The sequence below is a fragment of the Triplophysa rosa genome, linkage group LG4, assembly GCF_024868665.1.
Source record: "Triplophysa rosa linkage group LG4, Trosa_1v2, whole genome shotgun sequence".
NCBI classification, from domain to species: Eukaryota; Metazoa; Chordata; class Actinopteri; order Cypriniformes; family Nemacheilidae; genus Triplophysa; species Triplophysa rosa.
Window position 1 is genome coordinate 5,356,542 of NC_079893.1, and position 20,048 is coordinate 5,376,589.

Here is a 20,048-nt window from a genome sequence, read left to right on the forward strand (position 1 = left end):
TGTGATAAATGATTAAGGTGGGTTGGGCTTTGTGTTACTAATATTCATTCTCCTGTGCAACAAGAAGTCATAACTGGACAACGTCATGTTTCTAGTCACCTTGGTGTGCTATGTAAATATCAATGGGAATATACTTGGGAGGTATTTTACTCATAAGAATTTCTAGGGGTACCAATAATTGTGGCCTGGGTGTATTAGAGAAAAAAATATTCCCCCTACTTCAAATTGTTTTACTTTAATGAAATGTTGGAATATTGTATATTTTTTAAATAAAAGATTAAAAGGAGAAACAATGCAGATTTATTTTTACAGCCTTCTTTGCTCATATTTACCAAGGGTGCCAATAATGGTGAGCAGGACTGTATATATGATCACTATATCTTTTATTTTCACAATAATGTTACAGAGTATGAGCTACGTGATGCTGTTACAGTATAGATCTACAACCGTTCGGTTTGTACTCCTAAAACCCAGAAGAGATTAGCATGAGTCGTGTTTTTCCTCGAGAATCTCTAATGGGTTTTTAGAATAGCGGTTTGTGATTTATGAGTAAATTAAAGTGTGTAGTTTGCTTTACTTGAACAGACTTTGTTCTTTGTTCTACAACATAAATTACGTGTAATTCTCGATCAGTTTTTTTAATGTTCACCCAGTGCACCCAGGTTTATCCGTATAATGTAAATTTATAGATCGGTTCTGTCCTGGATGCAGAACTCTCTCATGAATTAATAAAAAACTATCCAAATGAACCCTCAACCAGTTTCTCAACCATCCACCAGAGGGCATTAGAGTAAAATGTATTTCATTTGAATAGGGCATTTTACAGAGTTTTATGAATGCAGAATTGTTTTTAAGATTATTCATCTGGGTTTGTCTCAACAAATAAATAAATTCTTAGTTTCATTCCTCTAGAATATACACTTCTAAAGAAGTTAAAATTAAGAATGGGTAGATGACAAATAAACCGTAAATGTGTGTGACAGCAAAAAATCTAACAATTAAGATACTGTAAATCTCTCTTATGATATTTATAATGTTAATAATCTAAAATAACATATTATTAACAGGTTTTTTTTCTAAATGTTTGCTGTCGCAACATAGGACACGTGTACAGTAAATTTGTCAACTACCCAATTATTGTTTTAAAGAACTGATACTTATTAATTTTATATAGTAACAATGTGACAAAAAAAGAGTGATCGGCAGCTCACGGCTAGTCTCAAGATCCTAAAAAATATATATGCATTCATATCCAAAGATTTGTCACAAGTGTTTATCAACTGCGTGAAAGTGAAACACTTCTAATCGACAAATCACTTTTATTATCAGCTCTTGGATAATTTTTTTTAAAAATCCTTTGCTGAGGTTTAAAACTTTGACCAGTCGAGTTTTGAGGTATTTGAGATAAACGCAAAGTATGTCTTTAAATCGTCTTCGGACGCATTATTTATAGAGACAAATCTTGTGTGATATTCATGCAAATGTCATGATGTAACATTGTCTGATTTGTAATCACAACAAGATCCAACAAGACACACGCAAACATTCACACTATTACACACTGCATACACACCACAAGCCTTTAGGACAACTGGGAATGGCAATAACACACCCAAATAATATCTAGTTATTTCTTCTTAACATCAAGTTACATTTGACATGCTCAGACTTGTAATCAACATAAAGGACCATACGACAGAATCATTTTTTAGCTTTTGTCATCATTGCTGTTTGTCTGCTAACTTTAAAAGTATAATAGAGTCCAAAACAGAGTCTTAAGTTTGTTAAAACACAAAGTGATAATTGATTGTTTTGACATATACCGCACATACATTAGCATGCAGTTGACATTTGTTGTCTTGTAATTGTTAAATAACAGTATCTGGTGTAACCAGTCTGTCAGAGTAAACTGACAAAGCGCTACAGGGGATTTACCTCATCGATCCAGACACTTATAAAGAAAACGTGTTTGAAGGCAAACAAAGAAAATCTGAAATGCACATAGACACACAAGCTCTACCTGGTTTTATATTAACATGACAATGTTGTGGTTTTGTCAGATTGACAGTATGTCCTTTTTACTACCAATGCTGTTTGGTCATAAATTTATATTTATCAAAAGCATTGAGTGCCGTCACATTTGCCCTGTGGACTTGTAAACTATACACAGCCTATACACAACATTAACTCAAATTCTCTACATTTTTCATAAAAACTCACTACACTTGCTTTTTGTCAGGATTAACTCCAATTCTTTCCAAATCCAAACCTACTGTGCGTCTATTGGAGAGTGTTTGTGTTCATTCTGACAAGTTTATTTGCCAAGTAAACTTACTCTTGAAGAATCTGATGTTTTTACTATCCCAAGGTAACATGTAATGACGTTGTTGTAGCATAATACAGCATTATGAGCATATAAGGTAAACAGTATGGTTTAGCATCTGTAAATTGTTTACTATCTCTGACTCACCACCACCCAAGAGTAAAAAATCTAGGTACATTTAACACATTGGGTCAATAGTTTATTAGGATGCACGCCCCCTTGTGGCAAATGCCCTGACTAAAAACATTACCAAATACTTCTGCTAGTTTACTAAATATGGCAGTTTCTTTTGCCTGAACAAAATGTATAAAAAATCATTTGCATTACAGGCAGATTAAAAATATAATTATTTATCACTTTATATTTGTCTGTGGCAACTGTTGCGCGACATAATAACAAGATCATTCATGACTGACACTAAATATGTAACTTTAGAGAAATGAAAGTAACGCCTGATGAGACAGTTTCCAGATCACAGTTCTTTTAAACTGTACATTTCCATGCAGACTTACTTTCACTTTGGAAGATACATTCCAACTAATGTGACTTAAATGTAGCATTGAGTAATAAATTGAAAGAAGTCATCCAATACTTCTCTAAAAAAACTACTTCTCTGAAATCTGTAATATGGTCAATTGGTAAAGAATGGTGCTAGCAATGCCAAGATCATGGGTTTAATTTTAGGGCTGTCGAACGATTAATCGCGATTATTAATCGCATCCAGAATAAAAGTTGTTTATATTATAAATGTCTATGTACTGTGCATGATAGTTTTGTATTTATAAACAAAAACATACACATACATGTATATATTTAGGAAATATTTAGATGTATTTATTTATGTTCATCAATAATCGAAATTATATATATATTTATATACACCTTTATTCACTTTTACATTTGATATTTTTCTTAAATATATGCATGTATGTGTGTTTTTTTATAAATTCCAAATTAATATGCACAGTACACAGACATACTGTATACTATGTAAACACAAACTTTCATTCTGGATGCGATTAATCGTTTGACAGCCCTAGTTTAATTTACAGGAAGTTCTGCATCATGTAAATAACGACTTTAAATGTAGTAAATGCACGGTGTATAAAAGCGTCCGGCAAATGCTTACGGCCACTAAAGTTTACATTTGTCCATGCTCAAATGCTGATCCAAATTCAGATTCCTAATGAAAAAACAGTACCAGGCACTGTAAATGATCAAACATGTTTGAAGGATCTAATAATACAAACACAATGTTAAACAGAAGCCATGTCAGTGCCACACGCATGACAGATGTACAAACTCATCAGGAATTTAATGTTCTATTGAAAATACAAATACCACTGTAGCCCTTTGGGAGGCATAAAAGAAGAGCTGGTTTGGCATGAATGAAACATAGCTTCTTTAGCATGAATAAAGCTGTTTACCTGGCTTATCCTTCTGTCTATCAGATTTGTTCAACAAACAAACGAACACAAAGCCAGCGAATGAACCATAACTAGAGAGGTGATGTCAAGGCATGCAGAAAATATTCAACTTTTTCCAATCAGTATAATGCAAAAGCAAACTGAATTGAGCGGCTGGGCACTGTACTATGTCACTGCTCGGTTAGTGAATGAACCAGACTCTCTTGCTCAAACAAAACCTTGTTGGATGCTGAATGCAACTAAGGAATCTAAGGTTTTGTTTGAGTAGGAGAGATTTCTGCAAACCTTCTGTGATGAGGATAGGATTCAGAGTTTAATGGGGTTAAAGGAAAAACATACAATAGAGAAAAATGCTTTTAGGGTCCTGTTCTGTAGCAGGTTATTTTCAGTCACTCACCTGTCTTAAATGCCATATGACTTATATATATTAATTAAAGGCCCAGTGTATGAAATGTAGCGACATCTAGTGGTGAGGTTGCAAACTACAACAAACAGTTCACTCCCCCCTCCGTCCTTTCGAAGCACTACGCTGGCTGACACAGCATTATGATGTTGTAACGTTTTCGCTTCGTTGCAGGAGATAACACATTACGAAACACGCTATGCAGAGCAGTTTGTCCGTTTAGGTCTACTGTATTGTAGAAACAACATGGCAAATTCCATGCAAGGGGACTCGCGGTGTATCTCGATAGAAATAGCTCGTTCTTAGGTAAGAAAAACATAACACTTCAGGTCTTTACACGCCTCTTAAGACATAGTTATGTATATTGTATTGCATTTCTCTCAATAGGTCCCCCCAAAAATGACACACTGGAACTTTAAATATTTGCATTTTGCACGGTTAACTGGGCCATTAGTCTCCTGGCATCTCTATAGTGAACAACAAAACTGCCCTTTAACTAGAATTTGGCAGTGGTCCTTCGATGAAACCAAGGTTTCTTGCGTCTCACTTCACTAACTGCTGCCCACCTACTTACACTTCTGCAAATATGTTCCTTCTAGGAATCCCGAACCTTTATATTCACTGAACCTTGAAATGGGAATCACAAGATGTAAGACGTAACTCTTTTATTAGAAACTGACTCATGCACATCACGCAAAAGGAGTGCACGACTGAAATAACAAGAAACCAACAAAACGCAAGTGCTTGTGAACGCTTCAATAAAAGCCTCACAAGCGCATGGTTTTCGAATCTGTATAAAACTGTTTACTCTGGGCCAAATAACATGTAGGCTACTCCACCCTAATCTATAAATACTTCCGACTGGTGCAACATGAAATTGGTTACTTACGTCGATCCATTTACGTCTTTGCAACACCTGTAGCGTATCAAGCACTAATGTTCGCATATAAATATACATAGTAAGATAACAAAACAAACACCCATACTCGGCATACAGGAACTACACAGCATTTACTAGCGCGTTTTGAGTGAAAGTAAGCGTACGTTTTTAAGTTATTTCGTTGGAGCGCCACGCTCGTGGTGGATTGTGGGTAGTGGCGAAGCGCGAGCAGGAGTGATGTGATGTTTGACACCGAGGCTTCGAAGGTGTCAAACGTAGTAAATAATAAAGAAATATCCTTGCACTGTTGAACACGTCCTGTTTCTTAACATAAATCTTTAGATTTTTCTATTACCCACAAACACAATGTAAAGTCCCCACTTCACAATCACGTCACAGTTATACACATTTTTGTCTTGTATGTCTACATGAGCCTCGCCTATATGAACCTACAGGACTAAGACAAAACTGTAAATAACTGCATATATTTTGATCGAAGCACATTCATAAAAATGTTGTTTTGTTCCATTTACTGATTCTTTTTAAATTCAGCCATAGACACAATTAATATCAGACAGTATAGCCTAGGCCTAAGTGCTACATTAACACTAACACGTGAAAAACTGTTTTTTTATTGACGTGAAGTGGCGTATTACATGAAACATTAAAAATATAAATTGACAAAAAGGCAGCTTGTCCACTCTTTGATCAAAAGATGGCGCTAGTGTGCACCGCTTTGAAAAGCTTCGAGTAACGAACCATTTTATGACACACTTGAGGAGAAAGCCTCAAAGCTTCGAAAAGCTTCATTTCACCCTCACTACCGAGCAGCGTCAAGCAATTACATTTGACGCAAAACAAAACTACAATCCGCAGAAATACGCGCTTTTTAGTTGACCTTTTAAAGTAGCATTCCGCCAAACCAGACATCCGTCTGGACATATCTGTATACGATTCGATCATTTATCTTGATGGGTCGATTAAACGTCCTGATCATTCACACGTATCGTTCTTGACGTAAAGTTAAATTGCGGATGCTTGGTTTTGAGCGATATTTGAGATGTGTGCAATGTTCTTTAATGTATGATACATAGGCCTTCTTAAACTATTTTACATTTGCGAATTATTAATGACATGGATGCCTGATGTCTGTGCCATTGCTAATAACTGGAACCACTTATTTTTCATATAATTATATATTTAATTTTCATATAATTTTATATATTTAGTTGTCGACTTAGGCAGAACTCATTGAAGTCATGCTGTTAATAGTTTTCTTTTTATTTTCATACCGTTTTGTGCTCTTGGTGTTGGCTAATATAGGCTACAATCACTTTCATGTAGTGATATGTAGATTAGCCTACTGATTCCATTTTAGTATGAAACATACTGCAATACATTTAAGTGACCCTGGCACATTGTTTGTTTTTCACTTTTTGTATTATCCTCTTTTCAAGAGGGTGATGTTGAAGTTAGGCCTACTTGGTGCAGAACAGTCAAGAGTTTGTTTTCCTTGTCTGACACATCTGTATTATACATGCTTTGTTAAAAATATGGAATCAAACGATGTTAATTGAGTACGATTTTAATTGTTTAGAATTTTTATTAAAAAGTATTTAATCTGAAACCAGTAAATCTTGACTATATTGCTTAATAGTCAGCCTGAAGATTCACAAATTGAATTCCTTGTTATGAACCTTTCAAGACTTTATGAGAACCATTATGTTTGCACAGAACGTGAATGAATGAATGGCATAAGAAAAATACAATCTGGCTGAATAGTTCATGTAAAAAAAAATTTAAAAGTTTTTTCACACTGCAAATGTAAAAACATCAAATATAATAACATACAGCACACAAATATACAATAATCAGAAAGTACACTTGGAACACATCAGAAAAATCAGACATGCTTTTTTATCAATTTGATCTACATGGGACCATCCTTCGATCACCAAGACTAAATAAAACAACAGACCTTGATAGATGTGTTTTAGTGCATTGATGTTTTAGTGGCTTTCAATAAAAAAGTTACAATAGCTTTAAATGTTTTGTCTGCTGATTATTGTTATTTTCTTAATTCGTGGATGGGCTGACTGATACCCTTCCATAGTTTCAGGTACTTCCACTAGATGAGGCTATTTCTTTGAATCAAGTACCTTTGTAGTATTCCTAGTTGGGTCAGATTACAATCAACGCTTTAGTGGTTAATGCTAAGTGAAAGAAAAACAGAGATAGAGATTACAGTAAATTAAATCGACCGCAACTGTAAATCGTTAAATCAATGTAATAAATAAAGTTTATTGTACAACCGCAAAATATCACCAATGTACACCAAACTAGTGAAATGCCTTAAATGTCTGCATGGCAGACACTGCCATAAAATACAAAATACAGATTACACAAACTACCTCATGTAAATGTACCAAAAGTTCCATACTGATATTTGATACTCCCAGTCTTGTGTGTTAAATAGTTTTACATTCACTTATAAAGACATACAACACTTTGTAAAAGTAACAAATTTAGCAATGAACCATTAACTGCCAATTTGGAGGTTTTCGCATGCCGCATTTCAAATAAAACTGTTTTGTACTGCATGTAGTCCAAACTATCTTCACACACATAAATACACTATGTTCATATAGCCAAACTTCAGAATCCAATGAAATGACAAAAACACGTTTTCTTAAAGACAATGTCAACATCCGTAACATGTCAACAGCACATAGCCTACTCATATACTAAAAGGGTACAACCATAGAAATTCTTTATGATTCCTGCTTAAAGGAAGCTGTTGAATGTGTTCTTTCCCACAGCTACGCATTACAGCCCTTCTTGCCAGTTCTTGCAGTCTCTGTGGCGCATCTCCGCGATAAGGCCTACTCAAACTCTTTTTGGGGGACGCAATGTAGTAGGCTAAAAGGGCAAAAAGGCACAGGAACGCGTGTTTACTTCCTGCTAAACTGAATGCCCCATCCTTAAGGAGCACTCGCACGCTAGTCGGGCCTTCTGGGGCCTGATAGCTCAGAGTGAAAAACACATTCGTCTGCATGCTGTCCCGGAGCAGAAATGTCCCGAGGGGGAGTTTAGCCAGTTGTGCGTGTGCCTCATCCACTTCCAGAGGACCCCAGTAAAATCCACTTTGGGTCAAGTAATGCATGGTCTCGGTGATGAGGTCACAGTCCTGCTGGTGGCGAAAGGGGCGAAAGTGTGTTGGTACCACTGGGCCGGGCGCGGAGAGCTCGGCTGCATTGGATGGACCCTGTGGCTCAGCTGTGAGGTCAGTGTCATTGTGCTGGACCATTCTGGACTGGCTCCCACTCATCACATTCCTCCATTGTCTGGATGCATAAACGATTGATTCTGTGCAGCCTGTTGAAGAAAAACCAAAGTCATGCTTGAGCACATTTGAGAAAGACAAGGGGTGATAAAAACAAAAAAACGTGACCTTTTATATAAGGATGATGCTCAAGTCCCTACAAGCAAATGCGCAAAAGAAAGTGTTATTTTATTACAGTGCTTGTTATCTTAGATTTGTTTGTTTTACGGCAATAAAGCTTTCCTTAACTGCAGGAGGGAAATTAAACAAAACTGTTCTCCAAACGCCTAACCTGAACGACGAAACAAAAGACTTTATACGAGACGTAAAAAAAGTTACAAAGTTCACCGTTTATACATTATTTTAGTTGCACATTTACACAGACCACGGAACGATTGTAGGTAGTTCGATATCATTTTAGACAAAAACCCACTTGGAAAACACTCTAGAAAAACGTTCCTCAAAAAACTCTCGTAAAAATCTATACAATTGCATAGAGTATTTGCAGATGTAAAAAAACGTTTGTAACTTTAAATTCAAATGTTGTTTTTATATTATCATCGTGTCGCCAGTTAACCGAGAAAAAAAACAGGCTTTTATGGATCTTTGCAAACCAGAAGGTAGAAAAATCTTTCATTACATGTTCTCGTTTGGTAAGCTTGAAAACAAACAAACAAAAAAAAAACATTTTAACTTTTTATTATCAACTGACAAGACTTTTCTCAGACCGGACTGTCACCTTAACATTTTAAGAAAACCATTACGGCCATACTGGATTTCTCACAAAAACGATGGCTATAAATACAAAGCGTACCCCTCAAATGAAGAGTGGACAAAGCGCATTGACTCCAGCTAACAAAAACCACCAGTAACTTACCGCAATAATATTGTAGTGTGATGTTGACTAACCCAACTTCTCCACAACTGTGTGAAATCCTTCTGCGATTCTCAATTGTCACTGCATTCTTACAAAAGGCAGAGCAAAGAATAACCGAAACCGAAAGATTTGCAGCAAAATACGTCGCGCCTCTGACACATCAGTTACTAGAATATTTTCTTCGTGCGTATCTCGTATCTCTATACATCCCGTATATAACCAGGATGAAAAAAGCAATGTTATGTGCTAAACTGAATCCGAGATTTAAGAATTTTTGGAAATACTGAGTATTGTATGACCCCCCTCTCTCTCTCCCCTTTTATGCCTCCTAAAATGGCCAAGATATTGGGGATACGGGAGAATAAATGAATGTTGCATACAAAGACGCCTGTTTTAAGTCTAAAGTTTACGTTGACAATTCCTTAAACGAGTGTGTATGCAAATTTATTTTAAATTAGATCTTTAGCCCTTATATATAGTGCGCGCTTTGCTTTCACTTTCACTTTGGTCGATTTATTTTAAATCACGTGATCATTGACTGATCTCCGCTTACAATTGGTTAATGATTGACGGGTTTAGGTTAGACATATATTTGTTTTCATTGTTTGGTGCTGTAAAACATGCCATGTGAAGTGAATTTAACAGCTATCCACACGTTTGAGTTATATACAAAAGCTACAAAAACAACATATATTGATATAGATATATTCCATCAAAGTTGGTGTTTTATAGGCTACCATTTATTTTATGGTATTGTTAATAGCCAAGGATGCAATTAATTTAGTCTAATACAATTTTTTAACCAGACACTAAGCAAAGTCATGAATGGTTGCATTCACTTGGAACTAAGTACATTTTGCCATATCTAAGATCTCCTCTGACTCATCTGGTTTTAATTCAAGACATTTGCTAAACATTGCTGACAGTAAAGAAAGCAGGTATGCCTTTTGTAAAATAACTCATAGTATGCTTTTTCATGTCTTGGCACACACTCTCAAATTCAATCCCTGATATAAAATTACAATTAATTTTGCTTGTTTGTATTGTTTATATTTGCTTGTTTTTATATTAATATTTATATTATTATCATTTTTTATTTTTTATCTGTTTTTGCATTAGACTGTTTAGTTTGCAGATTTCAGGTGATAAAAATACCTTGCACTGTACTCCAGATAAATCCAAAGACTGACACCATGAGTGGATTCCTCTTCCCCAAAAATACAAGAAAAAAAATGTGCAAACTTCAAGTAGATCAGCTTCTATGCCAATGTTATCAACCTTCCCGGCATATCTCACTACCGTCACATTTACCTGACAGAGATTTGTTTCTACAGATGGGTGTAATGCCCTGTCTTTTAGAGGCAAATGCTCACCACATCCCATCAAAGACTTGAATAAAGGTGCTCTTCCATTTCAGTTTCACTTTGGCATAATTGTATGGAGACTGTAGCTCTTTCACAACAAGCCAATATTCCAAAGACTATGCGTAAACTGTATTATTTAAGTTAGAGAGAAATAACGTCTAAATGAGGAAAACAATGAAATAATCGCAACAGTCCAACCTCTTAAAATATCGAGGAAGTTTTTAATCACACGCTGAATCATAAATGATAACTATAAAATGCAATGGAACTTGAAGGACACTTCACTTTCAGAATGACTCTAAATCAAGATTCAAACAATTAATCATTCTGAAACAAAAAATGAGAAATTAATATTACGTCAGCGATGCTATTTCTAAATCCTAAACTTTACAGAACACTTTATCAAAAAGGAAAAAGGTGTGTTTAAGTCTAGGTATGAAACAAAAATACACCATCGCACATGATAGAAGTTTTTCATTTAGTCTATCTATACCCCTCTGCATCAGCAGTTTCACTTATCTACAAGCAACAGCTGTAAAACAAAAATCCAGTTTGTCTTTATCAGAAATTACAAAGGAAAGCGCCTCTAAAACCAGCACTTTACAAGCTTACACTGCACTCTGCTGGCAAATCGCGAAAACATTGAAAACGGCAGAGATTACGACACTCAAATAAGAAAGATTAAATTAGTGTGTATGATAAAGAAATGAAACTGTTACCAGTGACAAAACATTACTCATGGTTCCCTCATTTGGCAATCATAAATAATTTATTGTAGTTTTTAACCCCCCCAAAACCCCAAACTTTCCATTGTTGTTCATGTGGCTGCAGATGTTGTTTCATGTTCCTCCTTCTTGTGTCGCCTCAGCGTGTAGACACCAGCTGCGAGTGCAAGAACGCTATATGTGGCTAGAACAAACTAGAACAGAAAATAAACAAATTAAATACAACATCATGTGTATGGTCTCTGAGCAAGGACAATAAGGTCAGCTAGCACCCTGTTTTTATTGTATTCATTTGTATTAAATTACAGTCTCTTGACATTCTTACAAAATTCTAAAAATGCTGTTGTTGTCTCTTTAACAATAGCACATTGTGACATACTTGAGCCATATATCTGTTCTGTAAGTTAAAAAAAACACCGAGCTTACATTTCTGCGTCCTTTTAATGTGTAGCTGTTGAAATATGTTCTCCATCCTGTCAGTTCAGTTGGGGGTGTCGCATCATTCTTAAAGAGCTGTCTCTGTTAAGACACATACAGTACACACAAGAAACACACAATTTAATGTTAGAAACCAAACCACATGTGACATATGAACACATGCCAAAATATTTACAGAAAAGCACTATGAAGGGATCGTGATACAATGGATGTGCACACACACGTTATAGAATGCCATATTCATATGCTTATTTGCATGGCCCTTTAAAAAAATATCTTTCAAGTACCACTTTATTAAGTATCTTCGTCAATTATGATGATAGAAAATAAATTTTACTACATGCAAATGTACAATTTAAAGATATTAGGGTTTATGACATCCAGTGTTGTAATGTATCGAAGTAAAAATACTTAAGGAACTATCCTTTTATAAAGTTATAATTTATAAAGTAAAGTTATAAAGATGTGGTTTCTGAACTTGTATTTAGTTCATTTAGTTTCTATGTAAGCACCATTTTTGATCTTTATTAACGTTTGCTTCAACTTTACTTTAAATATTTAAGTAGATTTAATATAAAAAGTACTTTTGATACTTAAGTACAATATTTATCTGCTACTTTTACTTAAGTATTGCTTTTAGGTACTTTATACATCACTGATGTGATGACATCTAACTTACCTTGACCTCGGTTATGAGATGACCAAAGCTTGTCAGCGGAATGCGCGTCTTCACGGGGGAGGTCGGCATGTTTCAGCCTAAAACATTAAAACACGTAAACTGCAGCAAATTAAATTCATACAATGAGATCAAAAATATGAGAGGCTGTAAAATGACATACAACAGACATACGTTGTCGTTCAGGACTTAAGTTACTGTATTACATAAACATCCCTGTGTACAACGACACGCTTCAGGTGTTTACTTCCGGAAGTTTTTAACATGACAGGACAGCATCCAATTAAAACTTAGTGACGTAAATACTGATCCAATAGTATGTGACCTAGAGGCGGGACTTAAATTTAGTTAACGCCAGTGTCTGGTGCGTCTAAACAGTATATATCGCCCTCCGAAGGGTACTTCGGGAAGGGGACACCACATGAAACATCGCTCCAAATAAAGAAAACGACGTTGTTTTTATTGTTGCTTTGGCCAAGTGAATTTTAAACGGACACATTACGAGATACAATTGCGTTTTTCCCTCTAGAGTTTACACATCAACCAGTTTTATTCTTCGAAGTGAGTAGGGCATAGGGACGGTCACTTCGGAATGGTACGCAAACGTGACGGTCAGCAGTGTAGAAGTTTAGAGGAAGCTATAAAGGCTTAATACAATTTTGATTCGCTTCGTCCTAAGTGGCTTTAGCGAAGCAGCTAGTAGAATAAATCATATTATAATTGCTTAAAGCAGTTAAATGCAAACAATTTCTCTGTTGATTTCCTTGGTGGAAATTCAGCTTGTAGTGTTTGTGAAAATTTAAAGATAAAATAGCAAAACATACTGAAATGGTTAGTCAGGTTTAAAATTATGTTTCTGTTTTTTTCTGCTTTAGCTAAATTGGATTTTATGTATGCAGACATGCAACCTAACGTTTAATCTCGTTTACAGTTATTCCTGCTGTGTCTGTTACCTTAGAGACACTGTGGACAAAATAAATACAAAATTAAAAACAACTTATACTTTCTCTTATTTAATTTGTCTACTAACAGTCCAACAGTGGCCAAGCATGCATGAAAAATATTTCTATCATTGTTTTCCCAGTAATTCAATTTTACAACAATTTCAGCACATCTGAAATGATGTACATGTAGTATAATACAGACATAATAAGCGCTATTTAAAAAAAGATAAATTATTTCCACACAATTTTTTTCTGTTAATTTAGCTAATTATAGTTTGTAGTGTAATTATACATATTTGATAAAAATACATATTCAAATATAAATAAATAAAAATATTCTAACATTTAAATGACATAAACACGTTTCACATTCAAGAGTGAAGGTCTGGGGCAAACAAGTAAAAAGGCTATGAGCATTTGAAAAAGCGTTAAAAATAAATAATGAAGGCATGACAAGACAGTTTTATGTGACCTTCATAATACAAAAGGAAAATAATATACATGTTCTATTTTTATTTTATTACAAGGATATTAATGTTTACTGAAAATCTGCATTATGTATAATGTACAGTATTTAGATTTAAAAATGAAACAACGGGAGAACACACAACAGAGTCAGAATTAAATTTGGGTTTAGGCAACAAATGGCCCTGGAAATCAATATAGCCTATCTACAGTATATCTCTTTATGACCTCTATAAATAAAACAAGCCTATTGTTTTTAATCTTATCAGTACTTTGCATGTTATGAATTGAAGGAGAGTGCAACCACAGAAGAGCTGAAGTGCTGCTTTGGTTTGGCAGAGTTGCTTTCTTGTGTGACATGCCGCCTAGTTCCTCTTTTCAAATCTCTAATTCTGAAGCAGAGCTTAGTGAAGCAGAAGAAAAAAGATGTCTAAAATAGATTTACAAAAATGTATTTGCATAAATCTTATGCAACACCTTTAAGGCATCTCCAAACTACATGTACAGTGCAGAACATATACGGAAAACGTATTCATCGTTAATCTTTCGTGATGGTTCCCTAAAATCTAGGAAGCAAATAAAAGACATGATTTAGTGAGTTTCTATCAGGCTTTGCAGTTCCTCTTACAACTCACACTATATTTGCGTGTTTATTCTGTTGTCTACCATAACTGCCAAACTGTTTGTGTACTGAAGGGAGAAGTACGATAACGCCTGCCAGGTAACCCAGTTTTAGTCATTCTGTCCTGGAATAAGCAGGAGTGATAATACTGTAGCATTTTACATGTTTAAATAAATTTGGTTTATTTATATTACATTTAAACAATAGTGAACATTAATAATTAGACAAACACAAATTTATCAAAAGTATTATTAAATTAAAAGTATTTTTCTGATTTAAAAGTAATTTTTATTAATGACTAATAAATATTTTATCATCTGTAGATTTGTCAGTAAGACTGTTTATTATTCAAACAAATGTGAAGTTGTTTTTCTCTCTTTGCAGGATGAGACTCTTGAGAGAAAAAGAGCCCATAATTCTACTATTTGTATTTATGGTTCACGGTTTTGAATACTCCAAGACGAAATGTAACAACTGTGATGAGCAACTTTTTTGCAACTGTTCCTTCAAACATCTACAACACGTCCCAGATGTTCCATTGAATGCTCGGGGTCTCGACCTGTCTTTCAATCAAATCGAGTCGATCCGCATGACAGACCTCAGGCTATATACCGAGCTAAAAACCCTCAACTTACACAAGAACAAGCTCACGTTTATTCACAAGGAGGCATTCAAGTCTCAAGCGAAGTTAGAAGTCCTCGATCTGTCTTTAAACAAGCTGGAAAATCTATCTTCATGTTGGTTCCAAGAGCTAAAATCTCTTCAACAACTAAACCTTTTAGGAAACCCATACACCACTCTGGGACCTTCCCCTCTCTTTCGGTTTCTGGTAAACCTGAGGACATTGCAAATTGGAAGTCATTCACTGAAGGAGGTATACAAGAATGGCTTGGATGAGCTCGCTCATCTAGATGAGATGACAGTCGTTGGCAGTAGCCTGAAGTCATATGAGAACGGAAGCTTCCAAGCGGCCCGACCCATCGGTTTAGTCTCCTTGAGCCTTCAAAGTCTATTCGAGAAGGACCCAGAACTTGTCTCTAAAATCCTTCAAGACGTCTCTCATTCTGAAACTGTGCTGATTATTAGAGATAGCATTATTCGATCCAATACTTCGACGGAACCCTTCAAAGCATCGAAAGAAGGGGGGATTAGAAGTCTGACGTTTTTAAACACCACCACGACAGATGAAGCCATCACCACTTTATTGTTGAATTTGGACGGCTCCCCTCTGTCTTACATTGGTCTTGAAGATGTACATCTTGTTGGTCAAGGGTGGTGGCAGAAAGCTGAGTTCACGCATTATGAAAACTTGCATACGGTCTACATACGTAATCTTGACATACAAGGGTTTATTAAATTTAGCAGCATGATTCAATTGGCATTTCTTCTCAAGAATTTTCACAAGGTCTCTGTAATAAACAGCATGCTTTTTGTGATTCCTCGACAAACTACTTTCTTCTTGCTGCATATCGAATATCTTGACTTTAGCCAAAATCTTCTGACAGATTTGACAATTCAGGAGACCTTGTTTACTGGATTTGGTCAACTTCAAAACCTCAACACACTCAACGTGAGCCAAAACTCTTTAAAATCTTTCGAGGTGTTGTCCAGTCTCGCGGCTAATCTTAAGAAACTTATTCATTTAGATGTAAGTCACAATCGTTTCGTTTCCATGCCAGAGAAATGCCATTGGCCAGTGACTCTCAGGTTTTTAAACCTTTCGAATACAAAGCTTCTTCGGTTGACCCCTTGCCTGCCTTCGAGCTTAACTGTACTGGATCTGAGTGAAAATGATCTTAAATCGTTCCACCAAAGGTTACCTAAACTCACCACGCTTATACTGACGGGCAACAGATTTTTGAATCTACCACAGGGGGGATTATTTCCAAATTTAGGGACGTTGCTCATTCAAAGGAATGCCTTGAGGATGTTTACCCGGAAGGATTTGAGTAGGTTCAAAAACTTGCGATTCTTAGAGGCGGGCACAAACAACTTTTTGTGCTCCTGCGAGTTTGTGTCTTTCTTCAGAAATCACGTTGACGATCTTGTCACTCTAAGGGACGGTCGTCGTAACTATGCGTGCGACACCCCGTTCTCTCTCAGGGGTGATGCTATTGACAGTGTAAGATTGTCAGTGTTCGAATGTTATATGATTCCGGCTGTTTCGACCCTTTGTGCTGCGATTATTTTGGTCCTTATAGGTATGGTTGTCACCTGTCATAAACTTCACATCATCTGGTACCTGCAGATGACTAAAGCATGGATACAAGCGAAACGAAAGCCAGCCGTTAGCCGGTCCCCTGACGAACTTCGCTATGATGCTTTTGTGTCGTACAGTCAACATGATGCTGAGTGGGTCGAGGAGATCCTAGTTCCAAATCTAGAGAACGCTCAGCCACCTGTTGCTCTATGTCTGCACCAACGGGACTTCCGGCCGGGTCGTTGGATCGTGGATAACATCATTGACTCGATTGAGAAGAGCCATCGGACTCTGTTTGTTCTGTCCGAGCACTTTGTGACCAGTGAATGGTGCCGCTACGAACTGGACTTCTCACATTTTCGCATAGTTGACGAACACAACGATTCTGCCGTCCTGATACTGCTGGAGCCAATCGAGAAAGAGACGATACCCAAGCGTTTCTGCAAACTGAGGAAGATTATGAACTCAAGAACATATCTGGAGTGGCCTGAGGATGAAGATAATAGATCGGAGTTCTGGAGCAATCTGAAAGCTGCGCTGAGTAGAGAGCAATGTTAAAGTTTTGGTTTCGGGCTGGGTTTTAGAAACGCCATATTATTCTTAAAGTGATAGTTCAGGCAACATCGAAAATTCTGTCATTATTTACTCACCCTCGTGTCATTTCAAACCTGTTTGATTTTCTTTCTTCGCAAAGCATAGAAGAAGATATTTTGTTGCAAATGTTGTTAACTGGCACCCGTTCTTCTCAACTTGCATTGGTTTTGTGTCCATACAATAGAACTGAATGGGTGCAGTGCTGTTCGGTTACCAGCTTTCTTCGAAATATCTTCTTTAGTGTTCTTTGGAAGAAAGAAAGTCATACAGGTTTGAAATGACAAGAGGGTGAATAAATGATAACAGAATTCTCATTTTTGGGTGAACTAACACTTTAACGTTCGAAAGAGAATGATAAAAAGTGACATTTTACATTTTTACATTACATTTTGAGTGTTTACTGTGTAAATTAGGCTATGTGATTTTTTTAACCCCTAGTATTCTGTGACTAATATTTGGCATACATCTCTGTGTTTTGTGATTAAGGTATCAACAGCACAACAAATATTGACATTCAGGTCGCGTGTTATTGTCAGATTGTGCGTGATTGCAAGACCTAACAATAGGCCATTCTACTATCAAGAATATTAGTATTACTCAATGTTTAAAAGCTTTTTTGAGTAATAAATGACAAGAATTGTATCATAATATAGAACTAAACGTTAAATAAAATCATGTAGGCTTTGTGGAACAAAAGCATTAAACGAGTGTTTTAATGATTTTACACATATTTACTGCGTTTTAAAAACAATATGTGTTTAGATAGTGACTGCTTTTGACTTGCAACACCGTGAGGGAGAACTTTTAAGGTGAACAATATTTTATGCACTTGGCGCCATCTATTGGATATTTTATAACTTCTTAAATTGTATTTTTCTTACCGTGAAACTATTAGAAATCCTTCTTTGTAAGTCTCATTGGCTAAAAGCTGCTCAATGCATAAATGCAATTTTTTAATTTCTGATTTATTGTGACTGAATTTATGAATTGCCATATGCCATTGGTGAAGGTACAGTTCGTACAGAACGTACAGTTTATATATAATCACATCTGAGGGCTCTTATGTTAATTTGTTTCCTTATTGTATAAATGTTTTTAAAGATTTAATGTACCCTTTGACTGCTGCAAAATATATAAATCAGACTACTCCAGTGAATATATTTCAGTGTATAGTTTTTTTCGAAATTCATTTTCTGTGAAGGCACATTCACATTCAAGTTTTGCACACAGTTAAACACATGTCATCTGCCAACCTGCCCCAACCTGAAATGTATGAAAGATATCCTTGTCTTTAGAGCACAGTCTCTAATATCTGCCTCTAGTTGATCCTTGCCTTAACATGTGTGGTTTCATTAAATTCATGCTGTTTAACCAACCAACCAATATTTTTGATACTTTAAAGGAGGAGTTATCAATCCTGAAGGACCCTAATGCGCATTTTGTATCTCTCCCTCATCTCATACACCTGACCCAACTCACCAGCTCCTTTGTAGAGACTGCAAGTCTTGAATTTGAAGTGTCAGATAATGGGGGCATACAAAATATGCAGTACTAGGGGTTTTCAGGACAGGTTTGAAAACCCCTGCTTTGGAGAACAGAATTCACCCAAGTGTATCAAATGTAATACCCCCAGTTTTGAACTGGTGGTCTAAAACTAGGATTGCAAAACCACTGCTAGAATACAAACATTTATACAGTTGGCATCAAAAATGTATACTGTAGATACTGGTATAAAACTGTGGAAAGATCCCTGGTCTCCCTAGGTATTTGCTGATTTAGGTCCATGTGTGCTGCTGGGTCCTTCTGACATTCTTTGTTTCAGACTTGTCTCTATTGGATTAGTCACTTATGTTGTTGCATGCCTTTGGCAGAGGCTTCAAATATAAACGTCTGCTAAATAAGTAAATGAATGTCACTCAGTAAGAGGAGGAATTGCCATATGGGAAGAACCATTTGTTAAGGTCATAAATGTTTCTCATACGGCCATTCTTTAGAGTCTGTGTGGAACAAAACACTGCAAATTTGTGGCACGCTAATATTTTTGGCACATGCTGCTACCAAATGCACAACACTACTTACTGACTATTTTGTATCTATTTTGATGAATGTGCCATTTCCTTTATAATTCACTTTTAAACACTTCGTAATCATTTCGTTAAAAGCCAAATTAATCTTTTTTTTGTACTTATACTTATGTTATTAGTTGGTCTTAAAGGGAACCATCTTCCATGAAAAGAGAGGATGTAACACTCTCTTTTTGATTTGCATATAATGGCACACACAGTTTAGGGCTATTTGAATTACTGCAAACAGATATTACTGGTTTCAAGCCAAGGTTACGCTAAACAATTTATCAACACAACAATAAGAAGATATCTGAGGTACTTACAGTGGCAGAACAAACGGATCTTTCCAAAAAGAAAAGTGCTTCGAATAACTTAATACCAGAGCTGTAAAGCTGAAACGAAGTGATAAAAGACACCCATGAGACTGTCAACAGTTTCTTCAGTAACCTATAATTTAGGTCAAGGCAAAAGATATTTTGGCTGGCATATATTTGTTAAAAACTAATATAAAACATTGTTAAGAACATGAGCTGTAATAAAATGCATTGAATGTCAAATGTGAAAGTGGCACCATTTTACCTAAAAGTTGGTTTCCCATGTTATCTACCACGCAAAGGTAAAAGTAGCCGCCACACATAATTGCATTTTCTTTGTAAATGAAGTTTATTTTATATAGAATAATACATACACATTACCTTTTAATAAATGCATAATTTTGATTT

General features: G+C 35.9%; 3 protein-coding genes across 6 annotated transcripts; 1 reads left to right on the forward strand and 2 right to left on the reverse strand.

The window, feature by feature from the left end:
- Positions 1–6,661: 6,661 nt before the first annotated feature.
- Positions 6,662–10,602, reverse strand: socs1b (suppressor of cytokine signaling 1b). Of its 2 annotated transcripts, none has more exons than XM_057331941.1 (2): positions 10,388–10,602; positions 6,662–8,408 (listed from the first exon to the last, which is right to left on the reverse strand). In XM_057331941.1, the coding sequence occupies exons 1-2, from the start codon at positions 10,425–10,427 to the stop codon at positions 7,771–7,773; spliced, it is 678 nt and encodes a 225-aa protein (XP_057187924.1). In that variant the 5' UTR covers positions 10,428–10,602; the 3' UTR covers positions 6,662–7,770. The 2 variants fall into 2 exon arrangements, with proteins under 2 accessions (XP_057187924.1, XP_057187925.1); XM_057331942.1 differs by lacking the exon at positions 10,388–10,602 and adding an exon at positions 9,233–9,729.
- A 201-nt stretch (positions 10,603–10,803) lies between these two features.
- LOC130553450 (ATP synthase membrane subunit K, mitochondrial-like) lies at positions 10,804–12,697 on the reverse strand. 3 transcript variants are annotated; one of them, XM_057332420.1, is made up of 4 exons: positions 12,610–12,697; positions 12,439–12,515; positions 11,748–11,840; positions 10,804–11,515 (listed from the first exon to the last, which is right to left on the reverse strand). In XM_057332420.1, the coding sequence occupies exons 2-4, from the start codon at positions 12,505–12,507 to the stop codon at positions 11,414–11,416; spliced, it is 264 nt and encodes an 87-aa protein (XP_057188403.1). In that variant the 5' UTR covers positions 12,508–12,515; positions 12,610–12,697; the 3' UTR covers positions 10,804–11,413. The 3 variants fall into 3 exon arrangements, with proteins under 3 accessions (XP_057188403.1, XP_057188402.1, XP_057188404.1); XM_057332419.1 differs by having other exon boundaries at positions 12,599–12,688; XM_057332421.1 differs by having other exon boundaries at positions 12,439–12,537; positions 12,610–12,686.
- A 1,712-nt stretch (positions 12,698–14,409) lies between these two features.
- On the forward strand, positions 14,410–18,505 carry tlr2 (toll-like receptor 2). The gene is made up of 2 exons (XM_057330800.1): positions 14,410–14,565; positions 14,851–18,505. The coding sequence occupies exon 2, from the start codon at positions 14,852–14,854 to the stop codon at positions 17,222–17,224; it is 2,373 nt and encodes a 790-aa protein (XP_057186783.1). The 5' UTR covers positions 14,410–14,565; position 14,851; the 3' UTR covers positions 17,225–18,505.
- The last annotated feature ends 1,543 nt before the right edge of the window (positions 18,506–20,048 follow it).